Source organism: Lepidothrix coronata, unplaced genomic scaffold (genome assembly GCF_001604755.1).
Source record: "Lepidothrix coronata isolate B3197 unplaced genomic scaffold, Lepidothrix_coronata-1.0 Scaffold91, whole genome shotgun sequence".
Lineage (NCBI taxonomy): Eukaryota > Metazoa > Chordata > Aves > Passeriformes > Pipridae > Lepidothrix > Lepidothrix coronata.
Window position 1 is genome coordinate 3,175,056 of NW_016690271.1, and position 26,920 is coordinate 3,201,975.

Here is a 26,920-nt window from a genome sequence, read left to right on the forward strand (position 1 = left end):
TTCCCATGAGAAACCAAAACTTTTTTTCAAAAAACACAAATTAAATTTTTTTGGGGGGGTGTGTCTTTTAGAACCTTGAATTTAAACCAAAGAAATAAAGAAACCAACACAATAAAGGAATAAAGAAAGAAACAAATTGGAATATCTACCCTGGTTTTGGCAGTTCTCATGCCAATCTCCTGCAGGTGCTCCAGCCCCCGTGGCCTCTGCTTGTAGTTTGGGTTTGGGTCGGGACTGATTACTTAATTTTTATATAATTTTTTTTTGGATCTTTCGTTTCCAGGTCCCCAGGATAAGTGTGAGGAAAATCAGAGAAATGATGGAGAGCTGCAGCCACACAGAATACCGACAGAGCTTTTACCTGACCCTGCACTCTGAGGGTTTGCTCTTCCACGGGCCCCCCTACCTGATCCTCTTGCTGCTGCCACGGCCGCCGCTGCTACTGGTCCATAAGCCGCTGCCGGAAAACCTGGCCATGGAGAAAAGGAGAAGGGTAAAGAAAGAAGCTAGTGGGTACCACGAGTCTCTGCGGGGCCCAGGGTGGCCACCGAGGGCATGGCGTTCCCAGAGCTCGCCATCCCGGCTCTCCGTGCCACCAACAGGCACCGTGGTTGGGAAGAGCCGAGCCCTTGCCAGGTGCCCGCTGCCAGAGGGCCCTGCCAGCACAAACCCCTTTGGCAGAGGAGGAATGGGGCACCTGGCCATGGCACATCGTGGAGCCGAGGTGGACAGGCTGGTGGCAGAGCCCGCAGCACTCAGCTCATGTCTCTGTACTCCCAAACAAACGGGGTCATCCCGCTCCACAACCAACCAGGGAATTCTCTTCCAGGCTTATTTGCAAGTGATAATAACGTGCTGGTCTATAGACAGAGCAGTAATGGAAAATATGAGGAGGTCCTCGTGTCAAGATCACAGATTTGCTGGGATCAAGCAGAAAAAATTCAATGGAATGCAGTTTAAAAAAGAAAGAAAGAAAGAAAGAAAAAAGCTCTTGAAAGCAAAACAGCCGCAGATCAAGGAGCTCAGCGACATACCCCCTGCTCCAGGGGAGCAAGCCCTCCAGAGGAATGGAATGCTGCCAGCAAGATCGCAGATTTAATGTCTTTACTTAATTAACATTCACAAGATCTGTCAGAGACTGACTTTCAATATATGTATTTTAAGAGGGCAATGGCAAAGTCCAGGTGATCAGCAAGAACCCCAAACCTCAAAGTCAACAACTCCCGAGAGGTTCCTGGTTTCTGGGAGCTCCGACTGCTCCCGCTGCCCAACAGGACAACCCTGGGGGTGGCTGCCACGATGGGACCTGCCACTTGAGTGGGCCCAGGACTCTGATCACAGCTGCTTTGCAAGGCTGAGGAACCACAGAAAAACAACTGAGGCACAGAGAAAGAGAAGAGCGAGCCAGAGGAGCGAGCAAACCCCAGAGAGACCAGCAGACTACAGCCTCTACCTCTACACTATTGGCTCAGCTACAGCTCATCTATCAGGGCAAAGGAGCAGAGAACTAGACTAGAGTGACTTGAAACTACTTAATACATCAATTAAAAAAAGACATACTTGCATTTAAATATGGTAATAGGGCTGTTGGGGGAAAAAAATATCACAGGTAAATGTATGCAGAGGTTCCCCGGGCTGCTGCTCCCTGTGCACTGAGCCCAGCACCCAACCCTCAGGGCTGAGCTGAACCTGTTTGCTTGCAATTGCTACAGCCTCTGTGGGATGTGGGAAGCACATCCGGACTGGGGAATGTTATAATCTGTGTTAAACCTGAGTGTTAAATTCCCTCTTGCTGGGGATGGAGCCATCGACCCTGGTCAGGCTCCCCGACATACGATTAGTGTTGGAGCTGGGATATCCTGGACTAGGGAGACTTTGGAGTCAAACCAACCTCCAAAGAGCAAGGAAAGCATCTGCAGGACAAGGGCTGAGGCTCTGGGGCTTCATTCTCATGCAGAGCCATGGCTGGGCCAAGCTCCGAGCCCTCCCACTGTGGCTCAGGCAGCAGCAGAGCTGGCACCATTCCCCACCTCTCCCCCTGTTCCCTGCCCACCACGGCGCACGGCCCAAGAGCAGAGTCCTCAGCGTTCCCATGGCACCTCCACGACCAGCTGGCCACCCACAAATCTCTCATTTGGAGGCTCCAGGGGCTCCCTAAACCATCCGCAAGGGATCAAAGGAGCTGTGGATTTTCCATGGAATAAAATGCCTCTGCCAAAACCAATCAAATACCCTTCAAATCACCAAGCATCCCCTGAGAACAGCACAAACAACGGGGCTGGAAAGTTTGTTTCTCTTGTTCAGCTGCCAGGGACGCTCAAGATCTATTTGAAATGCAGGACAAAAAGTTTTGCCATGCAAAAGAAGAGTGAAATAACAAGGGTGGAGAAGGCGCTCCACGGAAAGAGCCTGAACAAAGGCTTCGTTATTGCATTCCAGTGGACAGATGTGTGAAAAATTAATCCCTCCGCCCCCAAAGAAAGCTTTTATCCCAATACTGAGATAAAAGCATCTCTGCAACATGGCACTCCAAACAACTCAAGTGTGATCGGCTGCTCGCGCTCCGTGCGGGAACGCTGCAGGCGGCCGGAGGCGGAACAGCCACAGCACCAGCTCTGGGAGCGGGAGATGGAAACGGGGATTGATTATCAAGATTGGCAAAACCCTGCTCACTGATACACTCACAGGCTGGTTCCATCACTGGAGAATCCCCAAATCAATCCAACGTACTGAAAGCAATCGATCCCCCCACTAAAACGCCCTCTGCCAGGCACCGCATCCATCGCTCAGCTGGGAACAGATTCTCTGGCACTGCTGCCAAGCCACTAATGCTGTGTGACCTCTCACCACTGTGCCAACTCCCTGTGGTAACGTGTGGCTCTTTGCTTCTGACCCTCCCAGCAGTGATAGGAAGCTGACACCGTTCCACTCTGCCTGACAGGGATCCCAGCACGGGGCACTGGGAACACTTGCAAGAGCTGGAGCAGGGGACAAGGAAAAGCTGTAGCCAGCAGAGCCCAGAGTTGAAAACAGTGGTCCAGTGTCACTGGCTTGGAGGGGACTGGGTGCCAGCAATGGGTGTCTGGGCAAGAGTACCATGCAGCCAATGGGAGTATCGATGGCAGTGGGCTCCAGATCCCACCCTGGCCAGGCCAGGCAGGGAGCACGGTCAGTCGGCACCAGCCCCACTCCCTCTAAGCCCTCTCGAGTCCACTGGAAAATCAGAAGGGTGGAGGGAGAGATCAATTCATTCCTTGTGTTTGTTTAAGGCACTGATTCCTGCCAGCACCATCCCTGTCCTTTGTGTACCCGCTGCTCCCAACTGCCCAGAGGAAACAAGCTCCCAGCGGTGCCCACTTCAGGCACTGCAATTAGAAGGTATTTTACAATAAATGTTTTGCACTGGGCTCACACACTGTCCAGGAAAGCCCTGAGGATTCACAGCAATTTCATGCTCTCTCATTGCTCAGAACAAGCCAAACCCAGCGTTCCAAGTGCAATTTTTCACAGAAAAATTTTCCTGCTTCCTGCATCAATAGTTTCACTTTAAACAGTGAAGCAGGGAGGGGAGATGGACACATCTGGGTTAAAGGCTTTGCCCTGAGGTCCCAGATTTGGTCCGTGGCTGGGTGCAGGCACAGGTGAGTTTGGGAGAAAGGGGATCCTGGGGCAGCACAGCCCTGGCTCACAGCGTCTGGTGCTTGGCATGGCACTGAGAGCCCGGGATTTAGTGGATTTTCCAGGGGCTTTGTGAACAAATCTGGTGAGAACAATGCTGCCTAAGCAAGGCCACTCTCCACGGGGGCTCGAGGGGCTCAAGAGGCCCTGCTCCACCTCCCACTCCAGTGGGATTGTTCCTTCTCAAATCACTGAGTTCTCTTTCCTCCAGCCTAGATGTGGCTACAAGGCAACCACGAGCGAGGGAATTAACACAAGAACCATATTCCACCCCTTCCTCCACACTGCCAGGACCCCCTTCCTCGCAGCCCTGGCTCTAAGACAAATCACTGACTCCTTCAGCCCTGCTCTGCTCAGCCCCTGAAGACCCCAGGTATTTTGCATCCCCAAAGCACACATGACCTCGTCCTCTAAAACAACCAAACAATAGGAATCATCCCAAAAAGAAGTCATAGAGATCATGAATTTAGTTCTTAAATAAAAAAATACCATGCAAAGAATTCCCTCTGCTTCTGATTTCTAAAGCACTTGGGTACCTGAGGTCGCATGTTCAGACTTCAGCAATGAGCACGGGGATTTAACATAAGAATAAAAATGGAAGCTGAGATGCTCAAATCATCACCTGACTTCAGAAAATAACCAAAATCGTGGGACACACATAGGGAATAAAATAAAAGCCACCATAAAACTACGACGAGGAAGCAACTCCCTTCCTCTGTGTTTATGAAGTGTTTGGAGTATTCACACACATGGGCAGAGGAGCTGCAGACTGCTCTGTGTGGGGCATTTTGGGGGTCCCTGTGCACGAGGGGATCGAGCTCTGAGGCTTCATCCCCCCAACAGTTCACCTCTTACACTCTGGTCCCCAGAGCACTGATCCGAACACCAGCCATTCAGGAGGGTCAATTGATCTACCAGGAAAAAAGTGAGAAGGCTGGAATATGAAATCATGTGCAGGTTGAGCGGGAAGAGGAGCAGGGGAGCTGATCCCCCCTTTTCAAACAGCGTTCCCAGCAGCTTTGATCAGCCCGAAAAGCTGTGTGAGGCTCAGAGCTGTCATTTCAGATGGGTTCTCGCTCCCATTATTCTTTCCATTAGGCACTGTTATCCTCTTTGGAGGATCTTTAGGCTTCATTTCAAAAGTATCAGAGACTCAAAACCATGAAGCAGAAGAGCCTGGTAGTTTTTTTTGAAGGCAGGCAGGCGTGGGTCCAATTTACCGCACAAAAACGTCATCTTTAATGGTGAGCACACACAGGGGAAAGCTCCATCCCAAAACAATCCCTTTATGTTCAAAACCTTCATCTTCCAGGCTCTCTGTCTCACACTCCCCTTCCCCTTCTATAAGGAAACACAGATCAGAAAGAAAAAAACTGCTACTACTCCAAGCATTAGACGAACAACTCAATGCTTAATATTTAGAGAAGAACATACCCACAGAGAAATCAAATATTCCCTAGAACTAATCAAAGATTGGGGTTCTACCAAATAATTCACAACTTGTTACTATGGTTTAGTAGCAATTAACTCTTTTGGATTTGATTGCAGACTCTGTGAAGCTCTTCCAAAGTCTGTAGAACGTGGAAGCAGCGACAAGCCCTGCTTGGAATGTCATGTGCTTCCCACCAGACAGGTCTGTTTTTGAAGAAGGGGGATGGCACTGTCCACACCACAGTCAATGCCAGGCACCGAGCACGGCAGACCCCCAGGGAAACAGGGAAGTTCTTTCCTAAGGTTTTGATCAATTCTATCAACACTTGCAGCATCTCCAAACCCACTCCAGCTCCTCCACAGCCCCATTAAGTGGTTCCCCTTGTCCTTTTCCACTGTGTTACATTGAGCTGATTAAAATCTACTTCACCAGGTCAGAAAATTAGGAAACTTCAGCTAGAGGACACAATGCACCATGGAACCTCATCCTGCAGCCCCTGAGTCACCCAGGGCACAGCCACACGTGGGAGGGTCTGTCCCAGGCCCAACATCCCCCGATGCCGCGCATCCGATGTCTGTTATGATGGATGTTATGATGAGCAAATATTTCTGCTCTGGAATTTCAAAACAACAGCAAAACACAAATACAGTTAATTTAAAATTTGGCACTTCCACTTTCTGTACAGTAAATGACCCATTTTTCAGCTGTAGCCACTCTCAGGCCGTGGGTTTTAGGATGAGAATGGTGCACTTCTGCCCAGTAATTACTTTATGCATCAGTGAGACAAAGCCATGTTTGTCTCCAAATTATCATCCTGTGGCGTTTCAACTGCAATAACCCTTTTGCAGTTATTCCACCGTGCTGAAAACTGGGAAACTTCTCAAAGGCAAACAGTTTGTTCTAAAAAAACTATTTATTCAAAAAACTACAAACCAAAAAGCAAAAGCTGGCAGCTGATTTAGGTTATTTGCTCCACTTAAAACCTGTTTCTACCCTACAGCAGCTTCAAGGCTCCATTCCTCAAACATGCCCTATGGAAGTTCCCACCATCCAGCACTCAAACTTAGTATGTAACTGGGATTGTCCCTAATTAGCAACTGGTGAAACTCAGAGAATCACGAGCTTCAAGTGAACAGATGACAGAGAATTTCAACCGAATCGCTTCCTAAAAGCAAGTAATTCTGTTCAATATGAAGTTGGTGGCTTCGATGAAAGCATTTAATAGAACCATGAAGTCACAGAATGGGACCTTAAAGATCATCTCGTTCCACCCCCCTATTTACCATCAATTTTTAATCAGCAAGGTAAGTATAAAGGAAATGATCGCTGCAGAGGAGGAAATACCTGTGAGCTCACTGGCCTCAAGCTGCCTCACAGCACGGCAGCTCTGAATTCCTGCATTTCAGTCACCTGCTGCTGGATGAACAAGGGCAGGTTAGATGGAACCACATTAAGGCACCTATTTAAAGTTCAGCAACGTGGCACTGATTTGCTTCAAGCCTCATTTCGGTTGCTCTGATGGTAAGGAAAATGAGCTATTTGGTTAAGCTGCTTGCTTCAATTTTTATGAATGACCTAAACTATCTGTGGAAGTATTATTTAAAGACAGGTCCTTGATGATGAACAAAGGCATAAAAAGAATTTGTGTCTGGAGGCTGAAGCTAGAAAAATTCAACACAAAGAGGCAACGTAAAAGAGAAGGTAGTAAATTACAGGACAAGGTTACCAGAGGGTGGGAAACTCTTCCCCACCCACACGCGCCGAAGTGCTGAGCCCCTCTCAGAGATGCTGCAGCTCACCCAGCATGGCCATCACTGGCAGACAGGGCCCTTCCCAGTGCCCCACTGGAGGAAATGTTACTGAGCATTCCACAACCCACACTGTAAGAACAGTCAGAGGAGAAGATTAGGATACTGAGCCCAGAAACCTTCAGGGCATTGCTGCAGCAACTACGTATCACCGCTCCTGGGCAAGGCAGGACCTGGAAGCTCCTCAATGGTCAGCTGGAAATCCTACTACTAAATGAGATGGGAAAACATTCACCTTTGAATGTTTTTGGTCTATAAGGAGACTGATCTCTTCAGGTTCTTTGCAACCCCAGCTCCAATTTTTAACAGCTTTGCAGTTAAAAACTGTCTCTACTGAGGCGTAAGGCACGAAGGCAGGTGAGCCGTCGTGCTCCGGCTCGCTCGGACACAGAGAATTCCTCACAGCAGGATGGGCATTACCAGATCATGTTCCTCCTTCTGTAGGGTTATCCATGTTTTCCTCCACACACGAGTATTTGTGTTATGCCTCTTTACTCTTGTGAATAATTATTCTCATTACACCTCCCGGTCGCTGCAGCTGTGGCCTCTTCACAGCCGAAACCACTGCTCTGGATCTGCAGCATCACCCCAAAACATAAAGCCCTCCAGAGACACTGGCAGGTTTGGAGGTTTTTTTCCTTTTCTCGACTCTCTGTCCCTCCAGGATCACTCATTTCCAGGGCAATGACCCTGAAGTTTTAAAGCCTCCAACTCCAGGCATGGATCAGTGAGCAGTTGAGAAAAGGACAATGAGCGTTCAAGTTCAATGTTCAAGGTGTTCTCATTGCTCAGTTATTAAAGTTATCAGTACAGAAAAACCTAACGAAGGCTCTGGGCACTTCTGGTCCTCTGCCAGACACAGTGTTTGAGGAAACCTCAAAATGAGCCTCACTCACATCGAGGAGATGGAGCAGCAAAGGGACACAGACACCATTTTCACTGGCCACACTCTGCTGCCATCAGCAGTGGTGGCAGCTGGACCACCAACTCAGATCAACAGTTTTCTCTGGAAAACCTCACCTTAAAGTCAATGATCAGATTATTTTAAGGGGTGGGGAAAATAGGAGGTGTAAAAGGCATTTTACACAATTCTCTGCAACGTTAAAAAAATGCAACTCTTCTCAGAAAAACTGTGCTAAGAGGCAAAGGTGCTTCAGCTCTGCTCAGTCTCAGGGAACACCTCTAAAGACCATTTTTTCCTGCATCAAAACACAAGCTACCGTCATATAAGCAGAACTTGAAGGAGAACCTTCTAGCTGGAGATTTAAGGGCTTTGCTACATTAATTTCTCAGCTTGCTGCCTGCAGTTCCAGCTGCTCCTCCCTCCAGGGATGCACCTGCAATGGGAACAGTCCCTCCTCAGCAAAAGAACACCCAAAATCTTAATTTTAAACCAGGTCCAGTCTACAGTCTTTGTTTTCAGTGATGGAGGCTGAAACAGAGAGGTGGGAAGAGGTAATTCAGGTGGTTCCAGCAGATTTCAAATGCACTCTGTAAACCATTGATGCCATGCAGATGCAGTGACGTGTTCAGGTGAAAACAAGGCATGCAGTGCAGGGGTGATCAGAGCAGACTTTAAGCAGTTAAGAAAGGGTTAGACAAAGGAGTGAGAAACATCTCCAGCTCTGTTCCACATCTCTTAACTAACTGAACAGACAATTTAAAATAGGTTTTACATTTCCTAGTCCTATTTTGCAGCTGCCACCAAGTTCCCCTTTCCCGAGTGTTACATTTGATCATTCCAGTATCACGACCAGACAAACTCTGCTCCCATTAGTAAATGTTATACAAGCCTTACACTTGTGTAACAGTGCTTGAAGAGTGTTTTACAGAGCTGACCCCTATTAATACTGACTCCATCGCTCCCTAGGGGTACAGAAGCCATGTGTAGGCAGCACTTTTAAAATCACTTTCCATCACCAGAGCGGCTGGGTGTTTGAGTACAGGAGAATGTGGCTCAGGGTCAAGGAAGCACCACACCTCCCACACTGGGTGTTTTACACCACTGCACCATGGTACAGATGGAATTTTTGGGATGCTGGAGCTACACTCTCTTCCTCCTATCCCCACTGCACTCACCTTAGAGGTTATTAACCACAGGGGAAACCTGCAGCAGCAACAGAACTTGAATCTGGGTGTCCTGAACACCAGACACAGGAACCCCCTTCCCTCATCTCCCTCTCTCAGACACTATGACACAGAAGGCTTAAGCATTTAAAAATAATCGTGCCCTTGTCTGTCATAATTCCCCTTGTCTTTGGCACCAGTTCCTTTTCCTTACCCCGAAAATAACTACTTTCTAGTTATTACCTACTAGGCAAGTGCCACAAATAACTTTCACACAAAATATCTCCCTATCCAGCACTGATGGGCAACGAGTGAACAGTTTGGGACTGGCATCAGGAAAGAAACTAAATTAAGCTCTACAGATTCACACAAAGTTGGTTTAAATGCTCTCATAATAACAAAGCCCACCAGTCTAGACTTTGAACCATCCCGTGTGGCATTTCCACTGCCCCAGGCACTGCAGGAGTGTGACCCAAGGCTGGGCTCCTGCCCTCTGCAGCACCATGATTAATAAGCAAATGTATTTCCCTCAGCTCTGCAAAGTTCGTGAAAATATTTGTTTTTCCCACCTCTCCCCATACACAAAGGTTTTAATAAGCTTTAACAAACATACAAGCAAACAAACCCTTAATTAAAATAAATAATTTAAATTCCTGACCTGAAGGCTTCTACGAAACTTCGAGAATGCCCAAACATTCAGGTGATGATGAGAGAAAGTATAACTGGGATAAAGACAGTGCTGGAACATCCCACCACCATGGTGGAGCATCAGTGGGGATGCTGCAATTTTAACACAGATCACTCCTCTCCCCCCAGTTACAAGTGCATTGTTGTCTTTTTTTTGGGGTGTAATTTTTGCTGTAAGCACACCTCATACGTGACTGTTCCTCTGCAGGTTCTTCAAACACCGGGTCACACACTCTGAGTGATGGTTGTTTTTATTCTTTTATTCAACTGTCATTGGTACTGGTTATTTGGGGCATCCAAACCAAAATATTAAAACTGCAAGCTAAGAGAGCAGCAACACAGCAGATCCGTTGTAAACAATTTATTATTATTTTCTACCTCAGTTACTTACAGGAAAAAAAGTCATAAAAAAGAAAAAAAAAAAAAAGAAAAGCACAGATGGACTATTTACAAAAAATGAGAAAATTCACAATAGCCGAAATGTTTGCAAATCATGCACACTAAGACAAGTTCACAAAAGCAAAGCAATTCATAGCAAAAAAACCCAAACAAAATAATAAGAAGCCATACAGATTAAAAAAAGCTATTGCCTGCAGAAAAGTCAAAAGAAAACTACCCAATTATTACATCAAGCATCTTTAATGAAATGAACAGCACAGCCGTGGATTGTAGAGCCTTTGACACTGACATTTTAAACAAGTGGATTAACAAACATTAAAATGCATTACAGTTCTACTGTAAGCATGCAACGTACTTCTCACAAACTTATCAAATGGGCAGAAACATTTCAAGAGAAGCAGAATTTAAATATAATGTGTGTTTTCTACCCAAAAGTCCATAATCTGGTCTTGTTAAAGCCAATGGCAGGAGCTTTGCAGCTCTCCTGCGATTTGGGTGGAGATGAAGAAGAGCGATGCAGCTTAAGCAGGGAAAGCTTGGCCAGAATTCAGGAGATTCCCCCATTATTTGCAAGCAAAGTTTGGAAGGAGAAGCGGGTGCAGGAGTGTGCAGGAGCATCGCTGGCTGCGGGGCAGGGGCGGTCAGAGCTTGGGATCACAGAATCCCAGAACGGTTTGGGTTGGAAGGGACCTTAAAGCTCATCTCGTTCCAAGGGCAGGGACACCTTCCACTAGACCAGGTCGCTCAGAGCTCCACGGGCTCTGGGAGCGGGGCAGGAATTGCTGGAGGGGGCAGGAACTGCCTCAGCCCCTCCCTTGGTGGCATCTCGCCGTGGCCTTTGTGTGATTGTGGCAGCTCTCCAAGAGCCACCGATGAAGGGAATGGAATGAGGACACGTGTGGTCCGTGAGAGCCATCGGGTCACCCAATTGGAATAATTCCACCCTGCACTGCCAGTGATCCCAGGGACAGGAGACACCCTTCTTGCTCCACCCTGGATATGGTTTGTGCTACTGCTGGATGTCCCCATGTTAAAAAGCGCCAATCGCTCTCTCTGGGGCTGTTTGTGAGACCAAATCAACCCAATCACCCTTCCTACTTCATTGATAAAACGATTTCTAAGAAGTTTGTGAGAAGTCATGCCTTCGGAACGCCCCTGACCCCATCCTTGTGAGTTACATTCCAAGTGGGCATTAAAAACTCATAACAAAGCAGAGGAAAAAAAAATAATAAAAAAAATTAAAAAGCAAACTCAAAGCAGTGAGGATATGGAGCCTTTAAAAAAATAAAAATAAAATAAAAAGTCCAGTCAATCAAACCAGCCAGTAAGAGCAGCAATTTTTCAGTGGACATTGATATTAAACATGGACCACCCAGGCTTTCTCTGTCTCTCTCTCATTAGCACTGTAGTAAACCCCGATTAATTTGTTATGCATCTTTAAGAACTAGTTGATAAAAATTATGTCTTGTGAAATCGGCAAATAGTCTGCAAAGTGAAATAAGAACAGAAATTAATAGATTAAACTGAAAAGATAAGTCCCAGAAATAAAAAAAAATAAAAAATAAAAAAGAGACACAGAAAGGGAGTGATTGCAATTAAAATAAAAGAGGCAACGTACTGCGTGAGGAAGGGATGGAGGGAATAACGGGAAGGGAGGGGACAGAGCAGTCGCCAAAGGGTTGCACATGTCTTGTCCGTGGAGTCAGGGGCTGTCCCGTGCCATAGGAAATGGGAGATGTGGGAGAGGATGTGGGACAGCCTGGGAGGGGACCCTGCCCGCAGCTCCAGCAGCGCCGTGTCTGCCCCGGACATGGGAAAGGGAACGCAGACAGCTGGGGTGTGGCATTTGTACCTCATTTCATCTGGACAACATTAAATAACATCAGGACAGTTCAACCAGGTGGGAATTCCCTTTTTTGGTTTTCATTTGTTGAAATAGTAGCTAGGCAGTGTAACCTGTGCCAGGACAGACCAACAGCCCAGCGGGACAGTGCCCGTGCCAGCCCGGCCCCCCTGCCCAGCACATGGGGACGGGCACGTGCAGGAGAACACGACTGTACTGTGTGAAACACACTGCCAGGTCTCCTCCCAGAGGAACCCCAGGAGTGTGACTGTACATTTACATGCACATTTACATTGACCACCACCACGTTTGGGTGTTACGGAGCCGGGAGGCAGAGGAAGCTCTCAGACCAACAGCCCAGGATGCTCCTGCAGAAACAGCTGAGAATTTCTCTCTCCAAATCACAGCACTGAGATTTTGGACCCGACAACTTACAAAAAAGTAGATTTCGGATTCCCCTCCATCGTTTTGCATGTGCCTGTCCCACACTCCAAGCCACGAGCCCCACAGGCACTTCTGCAAGTGCCAAAACACGTGAAGGGTCAGCACCTCAACTCCTGCCCTGCTCCCAAATGGCTCCCTGGCACCGAGCTGTGCTCCCCTGGCACTGGGCTCTCTGTCCCCAGACACTTGCTCCAGTGAGGGGGACATCCCATCCTGCTGCCTGGCCCCTGACCCCTCATGTTGCACCTCTGGCCAGGAGGCTCCCACGCCCTGCGCCGCTCTGACGGGTCATGTTCCTGGAGACTGGAGCCCCAAATCATCTGAGAACCCCCCAACAACTCTGATAAGGTTCTGATTGCTGCTAAGGAAGAATGGTCTGAGTGGGAGTGGAGCAGGGGCAGAGCTTTGGGGCAGGGAAACCCGACAAGGTGAGACAGGACCCTGAGCATCTCCCAGCACTGCCCGGCTCCCGCAGGCTCACCATGGCCCACAGCTGGGGCACCTTTTTAGTGCTGACAACCCACTTGGATCTTTTTCTCCATATTCCATCTCTGCAGGAGACTGAAAATAACCAGGCAGTAACAGGAAGGCCTGCTTTGGAAAAACAAGGCCCTTAACGAAAATATATCTAAGGAGGGCTCGAGTTGAAGGGTGCCTTTGCTGCCAGGCAGCAGACACGTTCGTTTTAGACATGTTTATAATTAAACTCATCTAAGCTCTGCTGATTTCCATCATTAAACCTATCAAAGGAGTCTCTCACTCAGTGCCTTCATACGTATCAGTTGCCACATGGAATCGTGAGGGCTGGGAGGAGAGTGTGAGACAACACACCAGCGCCTGCTGAGGCCTCCTCCTCACGTCCAACTCCCGGCTGCAATCCTGCAGGACTGGACTCTCCCACTGGCTCCAGTGGAGCAGTGGTGGGGTCTCCAGGGGGTCGCCTGCCTTGTCCCCACTAGCACTGTGTCACCCATTGCTGCTGGCCCTCCCTGCCCAGCATGTCACCCCAGCAGCTCCACTGACACCCTGCTTGTTTCGGGCCTGGCCCGGGAGGGTATAGCACAGGTGGGAAGAGACAGCTGAGCTTTTGGTAGAATTCAAAAAAATAAACCCTCACAGCGCTGCTACCCTTGGTGTTATCAGTCCTGCAAAAACCAGCTGCACAAAAGCCCCATCCCAAGGACACTGCTCGTCCTACAGATGATGACAATCCATATTCTCCCAAAGCAGGGTCTCATTCTAATGACCTAGGGTCAGACACAAGGCTCTGTGTCTGCCCCAGCCTCCATGTCCAGCTGCAGGCAGAGCCAAGCATCCATCCACATCCTCACCCATCCTAGAGGACTTTCCCATGAGCATGCTGTTTTTCCTCCTGCCCTGCTGTTGCTCACTACGGGGGGTTCACTTGGTTTCCTCATTACCCCAAGCTCCCACCCTGTTCTGAGCCCCAAGGAGTGTGGCAGGAGGTGGTGGGGCTGCAGCATGTGAGCCCCTGTGATGAGGGTGCTCAGGAATTTAAGGCAAGGCCTGTTGGGGTCTCACGGTGGCCAGATGGGGTTTCAGCCACAAACACAGCAGTGCTGCTGGGCTTGTTTGAGCTGCTGGGAAAACCCCAGTGTGAAAGGAAAAGGAACTCCCTGTCCTGCGTGGTGTCAGTCCCACTGTGGATGTGCTGGAATGGACATGGGGTTTTGGATGGGCTTTGCTGGACGCCACATCCCTGGAAGCGTTCAAGGTCAAGGCTGGACACGACTCGGCACAACCTGATCTAGTGGAAGATGTCCCTGCTCATTGCAAGGGGGTTGGACTAGATGACCTTTGAAGGTCCCTTCCAACCCAAACCACTCTATTCTGTGATTCTATGATTTATTTTCTCCTGATCCAGCCACCCCGGCCCTGGCCCACTGCGGTGGCAGCTACGCCAAGGAAAGGGGGAACCAACCAACGCCAAACTCCACCATCAACACATCAGAACTACTCCTGTGAAGGACCCCCGAGACCCCGACACAGAACACAGGAAGGTTGGACTTTTCACTCCAAAGCTGAATATTCACTTACCACAGGACAGCACGGGAAGGTGTGTGCGGGTCTCTGTGTGCGTGTGCGTGTCTGTGTGTAGCTCTATAATATATATGAAAGGAAAAACCCATCAAAGGGAGGGTAACAGCTCTTCAATGATCTCTCTTGCTTTATGTTTTAATTTAAGAAGTTTGTTTTCAAATAACCAGTACCAATTTACACGCTAGGAAATATGTACTTAAAATATGTCTCTGTAAATATCTATTTTAAAATAGTACAAAAAAAAAAAATTTGCTGTCGTGTGAGATGCTCCCTGCAGACTTGCCTGTCTCAGCTTGCAGCTACGGATTTAAATAAAAAGGAAAAAAAGAAAACAAACAAACAAACAAAAAAAAAAAAAGAAGGAAAGAGGGAAAATAAAGCAAATTTGCAAATGAAATGTACATACCTGGGAACTGATAACTGTAACTTGGGGCAAATCCAGGATATCCTCGGCCATACGTTGCAACAAAATTCGGGTAACCTAGACCACAGAAATGTCAAAGAAAAGAGAAAGAGAGAGAGAGAGAGATTAAGGATTAATGAAGAGGTTTTTTTTTTAAATACAATACACAATGACAGGAAAGATGGGTGAGACTTGATTTTACAGAAGGTATTAAAAAATCAGATTTATTCTGCTCATGCCAAACTGCAGAGAGGTTTCATCATTACTCTGAATAGAAACATCTAGAGCTGGCCCAGCTCCGAGCAGGAGCCCTGTCACTCCGGTAATTAACATGCACTTTGGTGTCTGGAGCCCAAGGACTGTGCATACTTGTTAGCTGGAAGAGTAAATGCCAAATGCTAAGGCTAAACACATAACACGGGTTTGCTCTGACATTTGGAGAGCTTACAATGAATGTACTTTGCTTCAGAGCTATTGACAGTTGGAGATTAAGGTAGTAGTAATTCTTTATCCCGGGAGTGTGAAGGACAACAGTTAACACATCAAAGAGTTGGAGGCAGCAGCAGAAACGAGCCAGGGAGTCAAAGAGCTTTTAATTTTTCAGGAAAGTAAAAGGAAGCTGCACGAGGCGCTTCCGAAAGCCATTTCTGACCAACCCCAGGCAGCTCTGGGAGGGTTATCAGGAGAAAAAGCCACCTGGGATCATTCTGTTCATAAAGACGCCTCAGTAAAGGCACGAAGTGGTAACTCTGCCCACTGGAACGAGCTGTCCTCTGTGGTCCCACTGTGGCTGTCTGCTGTGACCAGGATGGCCGATGCCCAAGGTGTCCTGTACACTCAGGAGGGTTTCCTAGAATTCTAACCTCCCGTTGATTCTCAACCTTTCCTTGCTCAGTTTTCTTAAAAACAGGCACCGCTCTTTACAATTCCAGTGCACTTAATGCAACATCCCTGCTGATCCTCAGCACCAGCCCAGACCTCTCCAGGTCACCTGGAGGAGGAAAAGTTTGCTCCCACTATCTGAAGTCAGTGGGAATCTTGGCAGCAGCTGGGCTGGAGGCTGAGAACACGTTCAGCAGCCAAATGGCTCTTCTGGGGGGCTCCTACCTCTGCTTTTATTTATCCTTTAATTCTCGCATCCATCACACGACTATTTTCCTGCTGCAGCAAGTCCCTCCATTTCCGACCAGATTTATACATACATATAATGTACTATTAATCATAATCTAAAACTGGAAGATAAAAATGCTTGGATGAATTCTGATTATGGGATTAAGCAGTGCCAAGCAAAGGCAGCCTTGCGATGCCTGGACAGCACATCGCGCTCTCAGCGATATGTACACACCGCTTAGCCCTTGACTATTTATTTCACAGCTCTACAGGCTGGATTCCCTTAGAAACTAATCACCTCTGTCATTAAATCAGATCTTTCAGAGTTAAGCTTTACAAACCTTTTTTCCTTTCTGGTTTTTTTTTTTAAACAACCCTATTGATAAATGGATTGTTTGCTAAGTAAGTAGCGCCATTAACACCACTGCTGAAAAATCACCCCGCGGCGTCCGAGCGCAGCCCCTCTCCTTGCCAAGTGAAAAAATCAGGGTTTATTTTGATTCAGACAGTACTGAAGCAGATCTGTCAGCTTGTGACTGTCGGGGTGCAGGGGACTGATGTGCTGGGCAGCACCTGAGGTCTGCAGGTTGGTGCCTGTGGCTCTGGCTGGATTGGTATGGTGGTAGATGGCAACTGCCCATAGTGGTTTTGGATGCCACCTCTTCTGTTGCCTGCCCTAGGATGGTCCTGCCTCAACCCCAGGGCAGTCCCACTGCAGCCCCACTCTCCCGGGCCACACATGGTTGTGCCCGATGGCTGCGGCACCAGCCGAGCTGCCCGGGGGCTCTGCCGGCACCACCAGAGCTCAACGCTCCCTAAGTCAGGCAGATGAAATCATAAATTTATAATACAACATTACTTCAATTTTCCTCTCCATTTACTGCTGCAGTGCCCAGCTCTGCTCTAACGACTCGAAGCCTGATCCACACGGAGAAATTGCCTGGCTGAATATCAATAGTGCGTTAACGCCGCGCCCACGTGGATCCTTCATCGAGCCAAATCACGGCCATGCTGACCTACCCAACATTCCCATTAGGTGCCATCCTCATCCTGCACTGGGCACCGAGCAGTTGATTTGCTTTGGTAATCCTGAGGAATGACCAATCCCTCTAACTATCCCTTGCTGGTAAACCGAAATTCCAAGTTTTGCCAGGATCACCTCCTCTGAAGCAAGACCCTCCTGCCCATGGGAGCAGAACTCAAACCAGCAACCAAACCACCTTCACACCACCACTTCCACTGGGCTCCTGCCCAGACTATGGAAATGTCTTTTCATTTTAAAATTTGGTGATCCAAGATGCACAAAGCTCATGCTCAATATGTGGGAACACTGAGCACATCAGGGACCTCTGAAAAATTAAGTGAAATGCTCTAGTAAATGCAAGAAAATTACTGTCTCCAAACGCTGCTCTGAGGAACCCCGGGTCATTCGCAAAGGAAGGCAGGGTCTTCCCACCAAAGCACAGTCCCACGCTGCAACAAAAATCCTGAGGGTCTTTCCCAAAAGAAACGTGCTGTGACCTTGATATAAGCACCTATAGCATGAAGGAATGAAAGCCAAAAATAATCCCCTATAGACACACAGGTGGTCACATCCTGGGGAGCAGCTACAGAGAGGAAACACATCTGCTGGAGAAGCTTCTCCCTTGGCCCTGGGCTGACCTGTCTCCTACTCCACAGGACTAAGGAGTGACATGACACTCATGGCAGCTGTGCCCATCGGCAGCGGGTGCCGGAGCACCGTGCCAGCCTCCGGGGCAGCCTGTGCTAACCAAGGGCTCCCCGTTGGAATCCTGCCTCACAGGCAGCTGCTACTGCACTCAACAGTGTCTGATGGAAAAAGGAATGACTTTCTTTGAAGGGCACAAGCTTCTTTTATGCATGAGCTCAGCCTACCTAGACTGAGCGTGTGCAGGAACACACAGCCCTGCCAGAGACCTTCCGAAACCCGGTGATCCTACCGGACATCGCGCCGGCACTCCAGGGGTGTAAGCTTTGGGGGACGAGCGCTCCCGTCTCTGGAGGGATTTGCAAGTTAAAGGAGCCCAATTTTAACATTAAACACCAGAAAGATGCCCACTGCCAGGAGAAATGAGTGCTGTGGGGCCCGAGCTCAGGGTCACATCCAGATCTGGGTGTCACCACCGGGACCACTGACTTGGTGGCTGCACCGTCCCAGAGAGCAGCTTCAGATGGGAGGGCAGACAAAGACCATCTCCTCTTAATGTTGCTTTCTTCTTTTCTCTCTTATTTTCGAGTTTGCAGGCACAGACCTGAACAGAGGGCAAAAAGCTATGGGGCAACATGTGACACCGTCAAGTCCTTGGGTGACAGGGCTCCTGGTCTGCACACCAGGACCAGGTGACAGCAGTCAGGCTCCAGGCACAGGGTGAACTTCCTGGTCACCAAACTGCTCCCACTGAGCCACAGACATGTGCAGGGAGGGACACGGGACCTGTTCACAAGCATCCCCAGGGCTGGGGAGCAGCTCTTCCTGACAGGGAAGATGGGCTGACAGAGAAAGGGAGGTCAGTGGAACCAAAACTGTCCCGACCGCTCTTCATGCAGAGAGGCTCATTAATGCCCCTGCTCTCCTCAAGATCGTGTGTGTCCAACGAGCAGCCTGAGCCCCAGACAGCCCAGAAGCATTCCTGGCAGAAGGCTCAGCCTGCCCGCGCTCTCCGAGTCAAAAAATCCTTTCAGAAGAACACTTTAATTTTGCTCCAATCAACCAAATCATCACAGAAGCGGCTGCCTGCGCACCTTTAGACCCCGGCTGCTGTAGGCTCCTTGGGGAGGCTGTGATTAATGAAAAAGACCAACTTCCTTAATAGCTTTGGAGGGAGTCGCTCCCTGCTCCTTCCTTTGGGTTGTCTCGTGCGTTCGTTCCTCTGATTCCTCCTCTGCCTGTGAACAGCAGCTGGAGAAGGTGACCTTGAACAAGGGCTTCTGGAAACAGGTATAAAAATCCTTCCAGAGCAGCCCCACTTGCTCTGGTTCAGGCCAGTTGGGCACGGAACAGGAGGAACGGGATAGGGCTGACCTGGCCTCCTGAGACCCCGCAGAACACTCGGCTGTGGCAGACGCTGCCTCCGGCACGATGGGATTCTGTGCCTTGTCGTTTGATGGGTTAATTACACCCCTCTTCCCACAGGGATGGGCCCTGCAGCCTTTGAAATGGGGGCTTCTGACGGCCATCCAGGCAGCTCTGCTCTCCTGCGCTGCAATCTCCTTGTTTAGCACTTAATTATTTAACACGGTGCCACTGTAGCAAGCAGGAACTGGGAAGATGAAACACCATCTAGAGTGGATAATGAAGCATCTGGCTTTCACCATGGATCAATCACTAGTGCTGAGCAAGTCACCCCAATTTGAAATGCAGGGAGGGTGCGGTGCGAGACCCGCCGGAGCAGCACCGGTTGGGTTGGCCCAGACCCACCCCTGCAGCAGGACAGGGCCTGCCAACAGGTGCCCCATCTCTTCCTCTGTGCAGGTCCACTTGCTGAGGGTTTCTTCCCTTACTTCCCACAGCTAGAAACAATCACTTCCCAGAGAAGCAGCTCCAGTGGGAATGACTCCCGCTGCACCCGAGGGCTCAATTTATCCCTTCAGGACACTGAGGTGAATGTGGTTCCACTCACCCCCTGCCCTGCTGCAAGGAGAAGGGCTGAGGCCACGTGGTGGGCACAAGAGGGATGATGACACCGTGGATCTTGGCTTCCCAGGGTGGCATGGCCTCCCTCTTCCTGCAGCTGGGGGGACTGGCCAGCACGGTGGCACCCACCACCTTCCCCACCCCAACCCGGGGCACCACAGGTGGAAAAGGAAGAGGAACAGCAGAAATCAAGTACATTTGCTTGAGCACACTGCGAACACACAGGTAACGAAATCATGGACTGACTAGAGCAAGATAAATATTTTAAGCAGAAAATGTAATTTCCCAACACTGTGGGGCAGGGTGGCGGTGGAGCGTGGGGACAGCAAAACAGATGATCAGCTGAAATAACCCAATTACACGTCCCAGAAATGGATCGCTCCAGCCACACAAACAGAAGTACTATTAATTCAGAGATAAAGCAAACATGGCAGGGAGTTTTTCCTATCAAATCAAGCGGTGCCTGGAGTCAGACACCTCAGCACAACAGCCTGATCCTCACAGGAACCAAGTCCTCTGACCTGATGTCCACCTCAGGAGCTTTGGGGTCCTCCAGCATCTCAGGCAGCCCCCAGACCTGCCTGGCAGAGCTCAGGGCAACCCAGCTTCCAAGGCTGGGTTTTGTGCTCAGTTTGTGGGATCATCTAAACACAGGATAGAAAATTCAAAGCGTCCCAGAGAGGCTACACACCAGGAACGTGAGCCTGGGAAAGGCTCTCTGCTGCCAGGGGACACCCCCAGATGCCCCCTTATTCCCACAAGTTTTATGGACACAGCACGTGACAACTGAGGGGAAGTCCAGGGACACAAAGCAGAAAGTTGAAAATATATGGGGTTTTACAAAAGAACATCAGCAATGGATTGGCAGCATTTTGGCTGAGGAGAGAGTATCCAGAGGTTGTCACATTATATAGAAAGAACAACTATCTAGGCAGAAACAAATGAGAACCAATTATAACTAAATAGACCTTGCACACAAATAGAATTTTGCCATTAAATATCATTTATCCCATTTAATTAGTATTTTCTGGACACAATACTCAGGACTAAAATACCATTCCATCTCCTTGAAACTTGTAATTATTGTTGCGACCTGTCCTGTTACGCATCTCCCCGCTTCCTCCATCCATGTCATTTAAGAACCAGCAAGATTTTCAATTATCTATGCTGAACTGTCAAAGCTACCTTTAAAAGAAGGGGAATAATGTGTGACTCAATTCCTCTAAAAAAGGGGAGAGATCATTTTTAGTCAGGATGAACACACTGCATCTTTCATCATTCTATTTTTGCGAGTAAGAGTAAAACAGGCTATTTAAAACATCCATTTAAATGCAAATTTTTTATATTCCAGGCGGGGGGGGGGGGAGTTAATCATTTACCACAGACAGGATTATTTTCTCCACTCCACCCCTGCTAAAAGTTTCAGCCTCGCACCCACGCAGGTGCAGGGGTTGGCTCACCCCTACGGTTTTAAGGGTTTGGGAATCAGGGAGACAACACGGGAGCCGCCGGCCCCGGGAGCTGCGCGGTGGCTCCGGCACTTACCCAACATTCCCATCCCCAGCATGAAAGCGTCCATGGTGTACGGCAATCCACGTGCCCTTCCTCTCGTCCCTGGTGGAAACATCACTTCTTTAGGTTGTGCTTTCTTACATTCTACCTATTGAGCAGAAACACGTACAAATGAGATGCAAATGAATTCCATGTAAATGTCAAACGCAGAACTGATCTACTTGAGGGGGGAGGTTTATTTTTAGCGTTTGCCTTCCCCACACCTCCTCCCCCTCAAAGGTGAACTTTCAGAACGGCGTAACCAGATTTAAAAGAGCAAACGTGTATGTCTCTTTAACCACCAAGTGCAACCCCCCCAAAGATGACAGAAACGCTGATTTAAGAAGTTCCGTGTTCCTGAAAGGAAAACCGGCACTCGTGGGACGGGATGAATGGAGGGAGGGCTCCGGCACGGCTCCGCTGCAATCGATAACGGAAAACGACTCCCAGTGATCATTACAAAAAGCTCCTTTTAAAATAGGAATAAAGAATCAATATTTCTACCCAGCAGAAAATTTCTGTAAACCCTATTAATAAAGGATCTGCATTCTTCCAGCTACTCCCGCTGCCTTCGGAAGTTGCTTAACGCCACTAGAACCGCACAGTGATCCCTGTGTGAGATGCTGATCCAGCTCCGCAGGCAGCGGGACATGTAGGCCATCCAGCACCCTAAGCCACCCTCTTTCTGGCCAGGAAAAGGGAGAAATAAAGCAATTTTCCACAGTTTCTAGCAATGCCAACTCACCCCTCCAGCTGACTGCCCCCATGGTCCCCTTAGCACCGGTGCTACAGTCGCACCAGTCAGCTGGTTTGAAGCTAACTGGAGTTGGCTGAACCCATTCCTATGGCTCTACACCTCAGCCCACGCTCTGAGCAATAGGATGATGTGCAGCCACACAGCCCAGAGCTGCCTGGGGTGTGGGGACGCCCCACCTGCACAGTTTGTACGATGAGCATCACTTGTCTGAGGGCTGAATCCACAGGTTTGAGTTTTGTGCCTCTAACTTTGTTTTTCAACCAGTTCCTTGATCTTCTTTGCATGTTTACACTCCCTCCAGCCCTTGCCTGGCCATTCCAGAGTGGGAGCAGGGTTGCTGCAATCCAGGACCTCACTCCCAGCAGACACGGTGGCACAGCCATGTGCAGGGGCTTGTGCAGGGGCTTGGGAAGGGGCTATCTGTTGTGGAGGGTTGGTTCCAGGTCTCCCAATCCCTCCACCTCTGGCACAAGGTGTCCCATGTGAGCAGGAAGCTGCTCCAGGCAAACCCAGGATGTGGGATAACATGGCTCACCATCCTAGTGCCCAACAGCCCGAGCAGGGACTGTGTGTCCATCATCTTAGGAAAACTGCCCGCCTGTTCCTAGGCAACCCCACCAGAGACAATCCCAGGTTTATGCAATTCTCAGAAAGGTTACCTGGTTGGAACAGGAGGATTTTAAACAAACCCACCTACTCCTCTCCCCTTCCTGCTGCCAACCTCCACAGATCCCATTTGCTTTGTTTCCTTGCGACACTTCCCAAAGCTACAATGCTCACACTCTGCCTGTGCTGTCAGAACACATGCCAGGCTGCCCCAACCCAGGGACTTGTGGAGCAAAATTCTCCTGGAACTTCTCTTTGCTGCTTTTCTGCCAAGAAGTGTTTGGGTCCTGGCAGGAGGCAGCAGGAAAAGGGCAGAGAGGGATGAGGATGCTGGAGCAGAGGTGGGTAGGCACAGCCCGAACACTGCTGCACAAAGGAAACAGCCCTAATTGGGCTGTACCCCTCCCAAAACCTCAGTGCCCTCAGAAAGCCCCCCAGATAAAAGCCTGCCCTGCCTCTCCTCCCCATCCAGTGTGAGGCCCTGGCACAGGTCGCCCAGAGAAGCTGTGGCTGCCCCATTGCTGGAAGTGTTCAAGGCCAAGTTGGACAGGGCTTGGAGCAACTTGGGACAGTGGAAGGTGTCCCTACCCATGGCAGGAGGCTGGAACAAGATAAACTTTAAGGTCCTTTCTGACTCAAACCATTCTGTGATTCTATGAATCACTCCCAGAACCCAGGGATACGGCGAGCTCAGAATCCTGAGCACCAGCCCCAGCCTCCCACAACAGCACGGCAACATCCTCCCAAACGCTCCTTTGCTGATTTTTAAACAGGGGATCATTGCACAGGAGTCTGCCAATCTGACTCCTCCACTCAGATGATGGGGAGCACCAGAAGTGCCACTACATTTCACAGCCACATCGTCTGGGATGGCCACAGCTCCCACCGTCACGGCAGCACTGGTTACACCTCGCAGCCACCGGCACTGCACAGTCAGGATGACAAAACCCATCTAGTCCGGATGGATGGACAATTAACAGGAAAATGAAGTTGGGATTAGCACTGTTAGAAACAATAACCTGGTAATTAGCTTTTGCAACCACAACCCAGTCCACCGCTGCTCTCTGCAAGCCTGGCACCGCTTCTGATTCCACAGCACACGAGGATACAAAGGGAACGGCAGTGAGCTGCAGAGGAGTTTTAACCCGGATTTAAAGGGGAAGAAAAAGTCACCAGTAGGAAGGAAAAATAATTTCTAAGCCTCTGTAAACAAGTATACCCCATATGGAGGGCGAGAATATTCTCTGTTACCCAGCAGAGACTCTCCCCACAGGAGGAGACACGCAGGATACGGGACCGGGAGCCTGGCCCCGATCTGCTGTCCTGGGGGAAGAGACTGCCTGACTCCAGTCCTGGCAGCTCACCTTGGGGAGACTGTTACACTCCCCCGACAGCAGTGCCAGACCAGGAGGTGCTCTGGGAAGCTGCCCACACATCAGCCCAGCAAATTGGGACAATATAGGAAGAGGAGGTGAAGCACCACGTGAGTGGTGGGGGGCTTGGATGGTGCCTTGTCACCAACAGCAAAAGCAGAAAAAAAAGGGGATTTGCTGCTCTTCTGCCAGATTCCAGTCCTGTCCTTCATGGGGAAGGGGTGGAGGTGGCCATAACCACCCCATAGGCACAGTTACTGTGAGGGGAAACCCCGGAGGCAGCAGGGATGTCACATGTGCCAGGATGTGCAATGGAGCTTCTCCAAGAGGGAATGTATGTGGATTTATGAGTCAGGGCTCAGCTCCTTATCGAATCACCCCTGAGAGCTGCCCGATGAGGGTCTTTGTATATAAATCTGGACCTCACTCAAACTTTCAGTTCAGTGTTTCTGGGCATCTTAATAATTTCCAGATTTTTTCCACCTTCCTGTATGAGGATGTGCTGCACTTTCAGCAGCCCAACAAAGAAAGGTTTAACTCTTAGGCTAAAAAAAAAAGAAGAAAAAAAGGCAAGGAAACTAAAATTCACTATTTTTGTTTAGTCTAGTTTGGAGAATTAACCTTACACTGGGGTACTCCTGGGTCAAGCAGAGCAGTCGCAGCCACGGGAACCCAGGAGGGCTGAGCTGGGGAGTGAAAAGCCTCTTATACCCGGCCAACAAAACAGGCTGTCAGCTCTCAGCCCAGGATGTCTCGCAAACCCTGGCTAACAGCTTTCCAGGGAAACCAGGGCTATTTTCAGGAAAGCAGAATGCGCAGTATCCACAATGCACAAACCCCCATCGAACCACCCAAAGACAAGGCGACTTTGTCGTGCCAGAAACGTGTGATTTGCAGCTTGTTGGGGTTTGCTCACCTTGGGGACATCATGTCACTCACACCATGGCAAGCTGCACCAGGCAGCAGCAGAGAGGTCATAAGCTTATTTTAGAAAATGCCTTAGACCGTGGGTCTGTTGATGTGTCAGATCATTGACCAATGGCTGGGGCCTGGAACCAGATGAACTGGAACAGGCATGGGCACAGGTTGCCCAGAGAAGCTGTGGCTGCCCCATCCCTGGAAGTGTCCAAGGCCAGGTTGGATGGGGCTCGGAGTAACCTGGGCTAGTGGGAGGTGTCCCTGCCCATGGCAGGGGGTGGAATGAGATGAGCTTTAAGGTCCCTTCCAACCCAAACCAGTCTGTGACTGGCAAAGGTGAGGTGGGGCCAATGGTCTGGCACCTCCTCAGACTGCAAGAGAAGTCGCCAGCTGTGAGTGGGCAGACGAGTCTGTCCCTAAATACATCCAGAGTGGGGAAGCTCCCTCTTGTCCCATGCAGGATGGAGAACCCAGCCTTGGAGACCCCCACAAGGGAAGTCTCGTCATTTAAAGCCCACTGAAGACAACACTAAACCAATTTGCTCACAGGGATGGGGGTCAGTAGTTGGATGCAAACCCAAAGGCACGTGGCACGTGACAGACACACCTGACGTGGCACCACACAGCTCGGGGAGAAGCCTGAGGAGCACCAATGCACTAAAAAAAGCCCACAACAAAAGAAACAAAAACCCCACAAAATCCCACCCTGAGAGAGAGGAAGAGCCACAGGTGCTGGGCAGTGTCAGAGCCTGTTCTAGAACAGCCCAACATTTCTGTCAGCTGCTCCAGAGCCTGACATGAGACCCTGACTCCAGGCTTGGCTCATTGCCCCTCTCACCAGCGTGTGTCCCGCTGTACCCGTGAGGTGAACGACTCCAGCACAGCGGGATCTAGGGGAAAATAAATTACTCTCTCACATTTCTTTTCCAGCTACTTCTGCACCATGTTAGAAAACCAGGTGTCTTTGCAAAAGCTGCCTGCTCCTGTCAAAGGAGCAATAATCCAGGGACAGCTTGTTTGGGTTTATTGTCCCCCCCGCAATGTTTGGAGCATCTTTGGCCTCCCACGTAAATTCCGAGTTTCAGTTATTAAATACCTCCCTGGCATTTTCTTTTCACTTCCCCACTGCTCGTTTAATATTACAGTTGACATTCTAAGCTTTACGGATGGCAACAGAAGTAGAATGGATGAGCTAAAAATAGCCTGCCAGGGAGACAGGAGCTGGAAATAGGCTGGGGAGCAGCCACCCCCTGCCCTTTGCTTGCCCCTGCATTTTGGGAAATGACAGAGGTCAGCAGACGAGGAAGAGCAAGCTCAGGGTGAGCCGGTGCCCACGGAGCCGTGGATGCCCCAGTTGAGCAGCCTGGGGATGGGGATGGGGATGAGGACAGGGTGTCCCAGGCCCAGGTCATGGAATGGTGCAAACCCCATCACCTCAGGCTGAGGTGGGCTGAGAGAGCCCGTCCCCTCCACAGCTCAAGGCTAGAGGGGGACATGACCCAAGTACATCCGTGCCCAACGCTGCCCCTGGCCAGCCGTGTGTCACCCCGGGCATCCGGGCCAGCCGCCCCAGCTCCTGTCACACGCACACACACGAGCTCCCCTGCCCCTGCGTGGGTCTGGCAATTCATGTGCAGACACATCAGCAAGACGATGACTCAGTCCCAAAACAGGATCATGTCTCATCCCCTTGCTCGTGGGCTGCTTTCAAAATTAGTGCTGAAGGAGTGACAAGAAGAGAACACTCAGAGCATGGTGGCACCTGGAGCGTGCACCGAGCAAGCAGGAGGTATTGTAATTATCCAACAACAAATACCAACAGCCCACACTGCTTCTCTGGCTCTTTGTGATGCTCCTTGAGTGTTTTCACCCTGTCCCATCCTCCACACCCCCCGTGCTGCTGTCACGTTCCCATGCAGCCTTTTGCCTGGGAAGGGATCCTCTCAACAGCTCTCCCCCAACCCCTCCTCCCAGGGGATACCAAGAACCAGGTGAGGCTTTTCTAGTCCGTGGGTACAGACCCAGGGATGAATCATCAAACATTGTGCCCTGCCCTGCTGCTGGCACCAGGACACACCAGCACCTGCTGCCCCATCCATCACCCCCACAGCACCCCAGAGAGGCAATC

At 49.7% G+C, this 26,920-nt stretch overlaps 1 protein-coding gene across 13 annotated transcripts in view; it reads right to left on the reverse strand.

Annotated features, from left to right (window-relative positions):
• MSI2 (musashi RNA binding protein 2) overlaps positions 1 to 26,920 on the reverse strand; it is a 221,682-nt gene that overhangs the window by 23,898 nt on the left and 170,864 nt on the right. For 12 of the 13 annotated variants that reach the window (XR_001875920.1, XR_001875921.1, XM_017821648.1 and 9 more), the window contains exons 9-11: positions 21,133 to 21,247; positions 14,826 to 14,900; positions 407 to 469 (exon numbers count right to left, since the gene is read on the reverse strand). Coding sequence is in view for 11 of the 13 variants with exons in the window: in XM_017821648.1 (XP_017677137.1) it covers positions 407 to 469; positions 14,826 to 14,900; positions 21,133 to 21,247 (253 nt within the window). In the remaining 2 variants the exon portion in view is untranslated. Of the gene's footprint in view, positions 1 to 406; positions 470 to 10,081; positions 11,557 to 14,825; positions 14,901 to 21,132; positions 21,248 to 26,920 lie in introns of those variants that run through there. The other variant, XM_017821651.1, reaches the window with a different exon arrangement.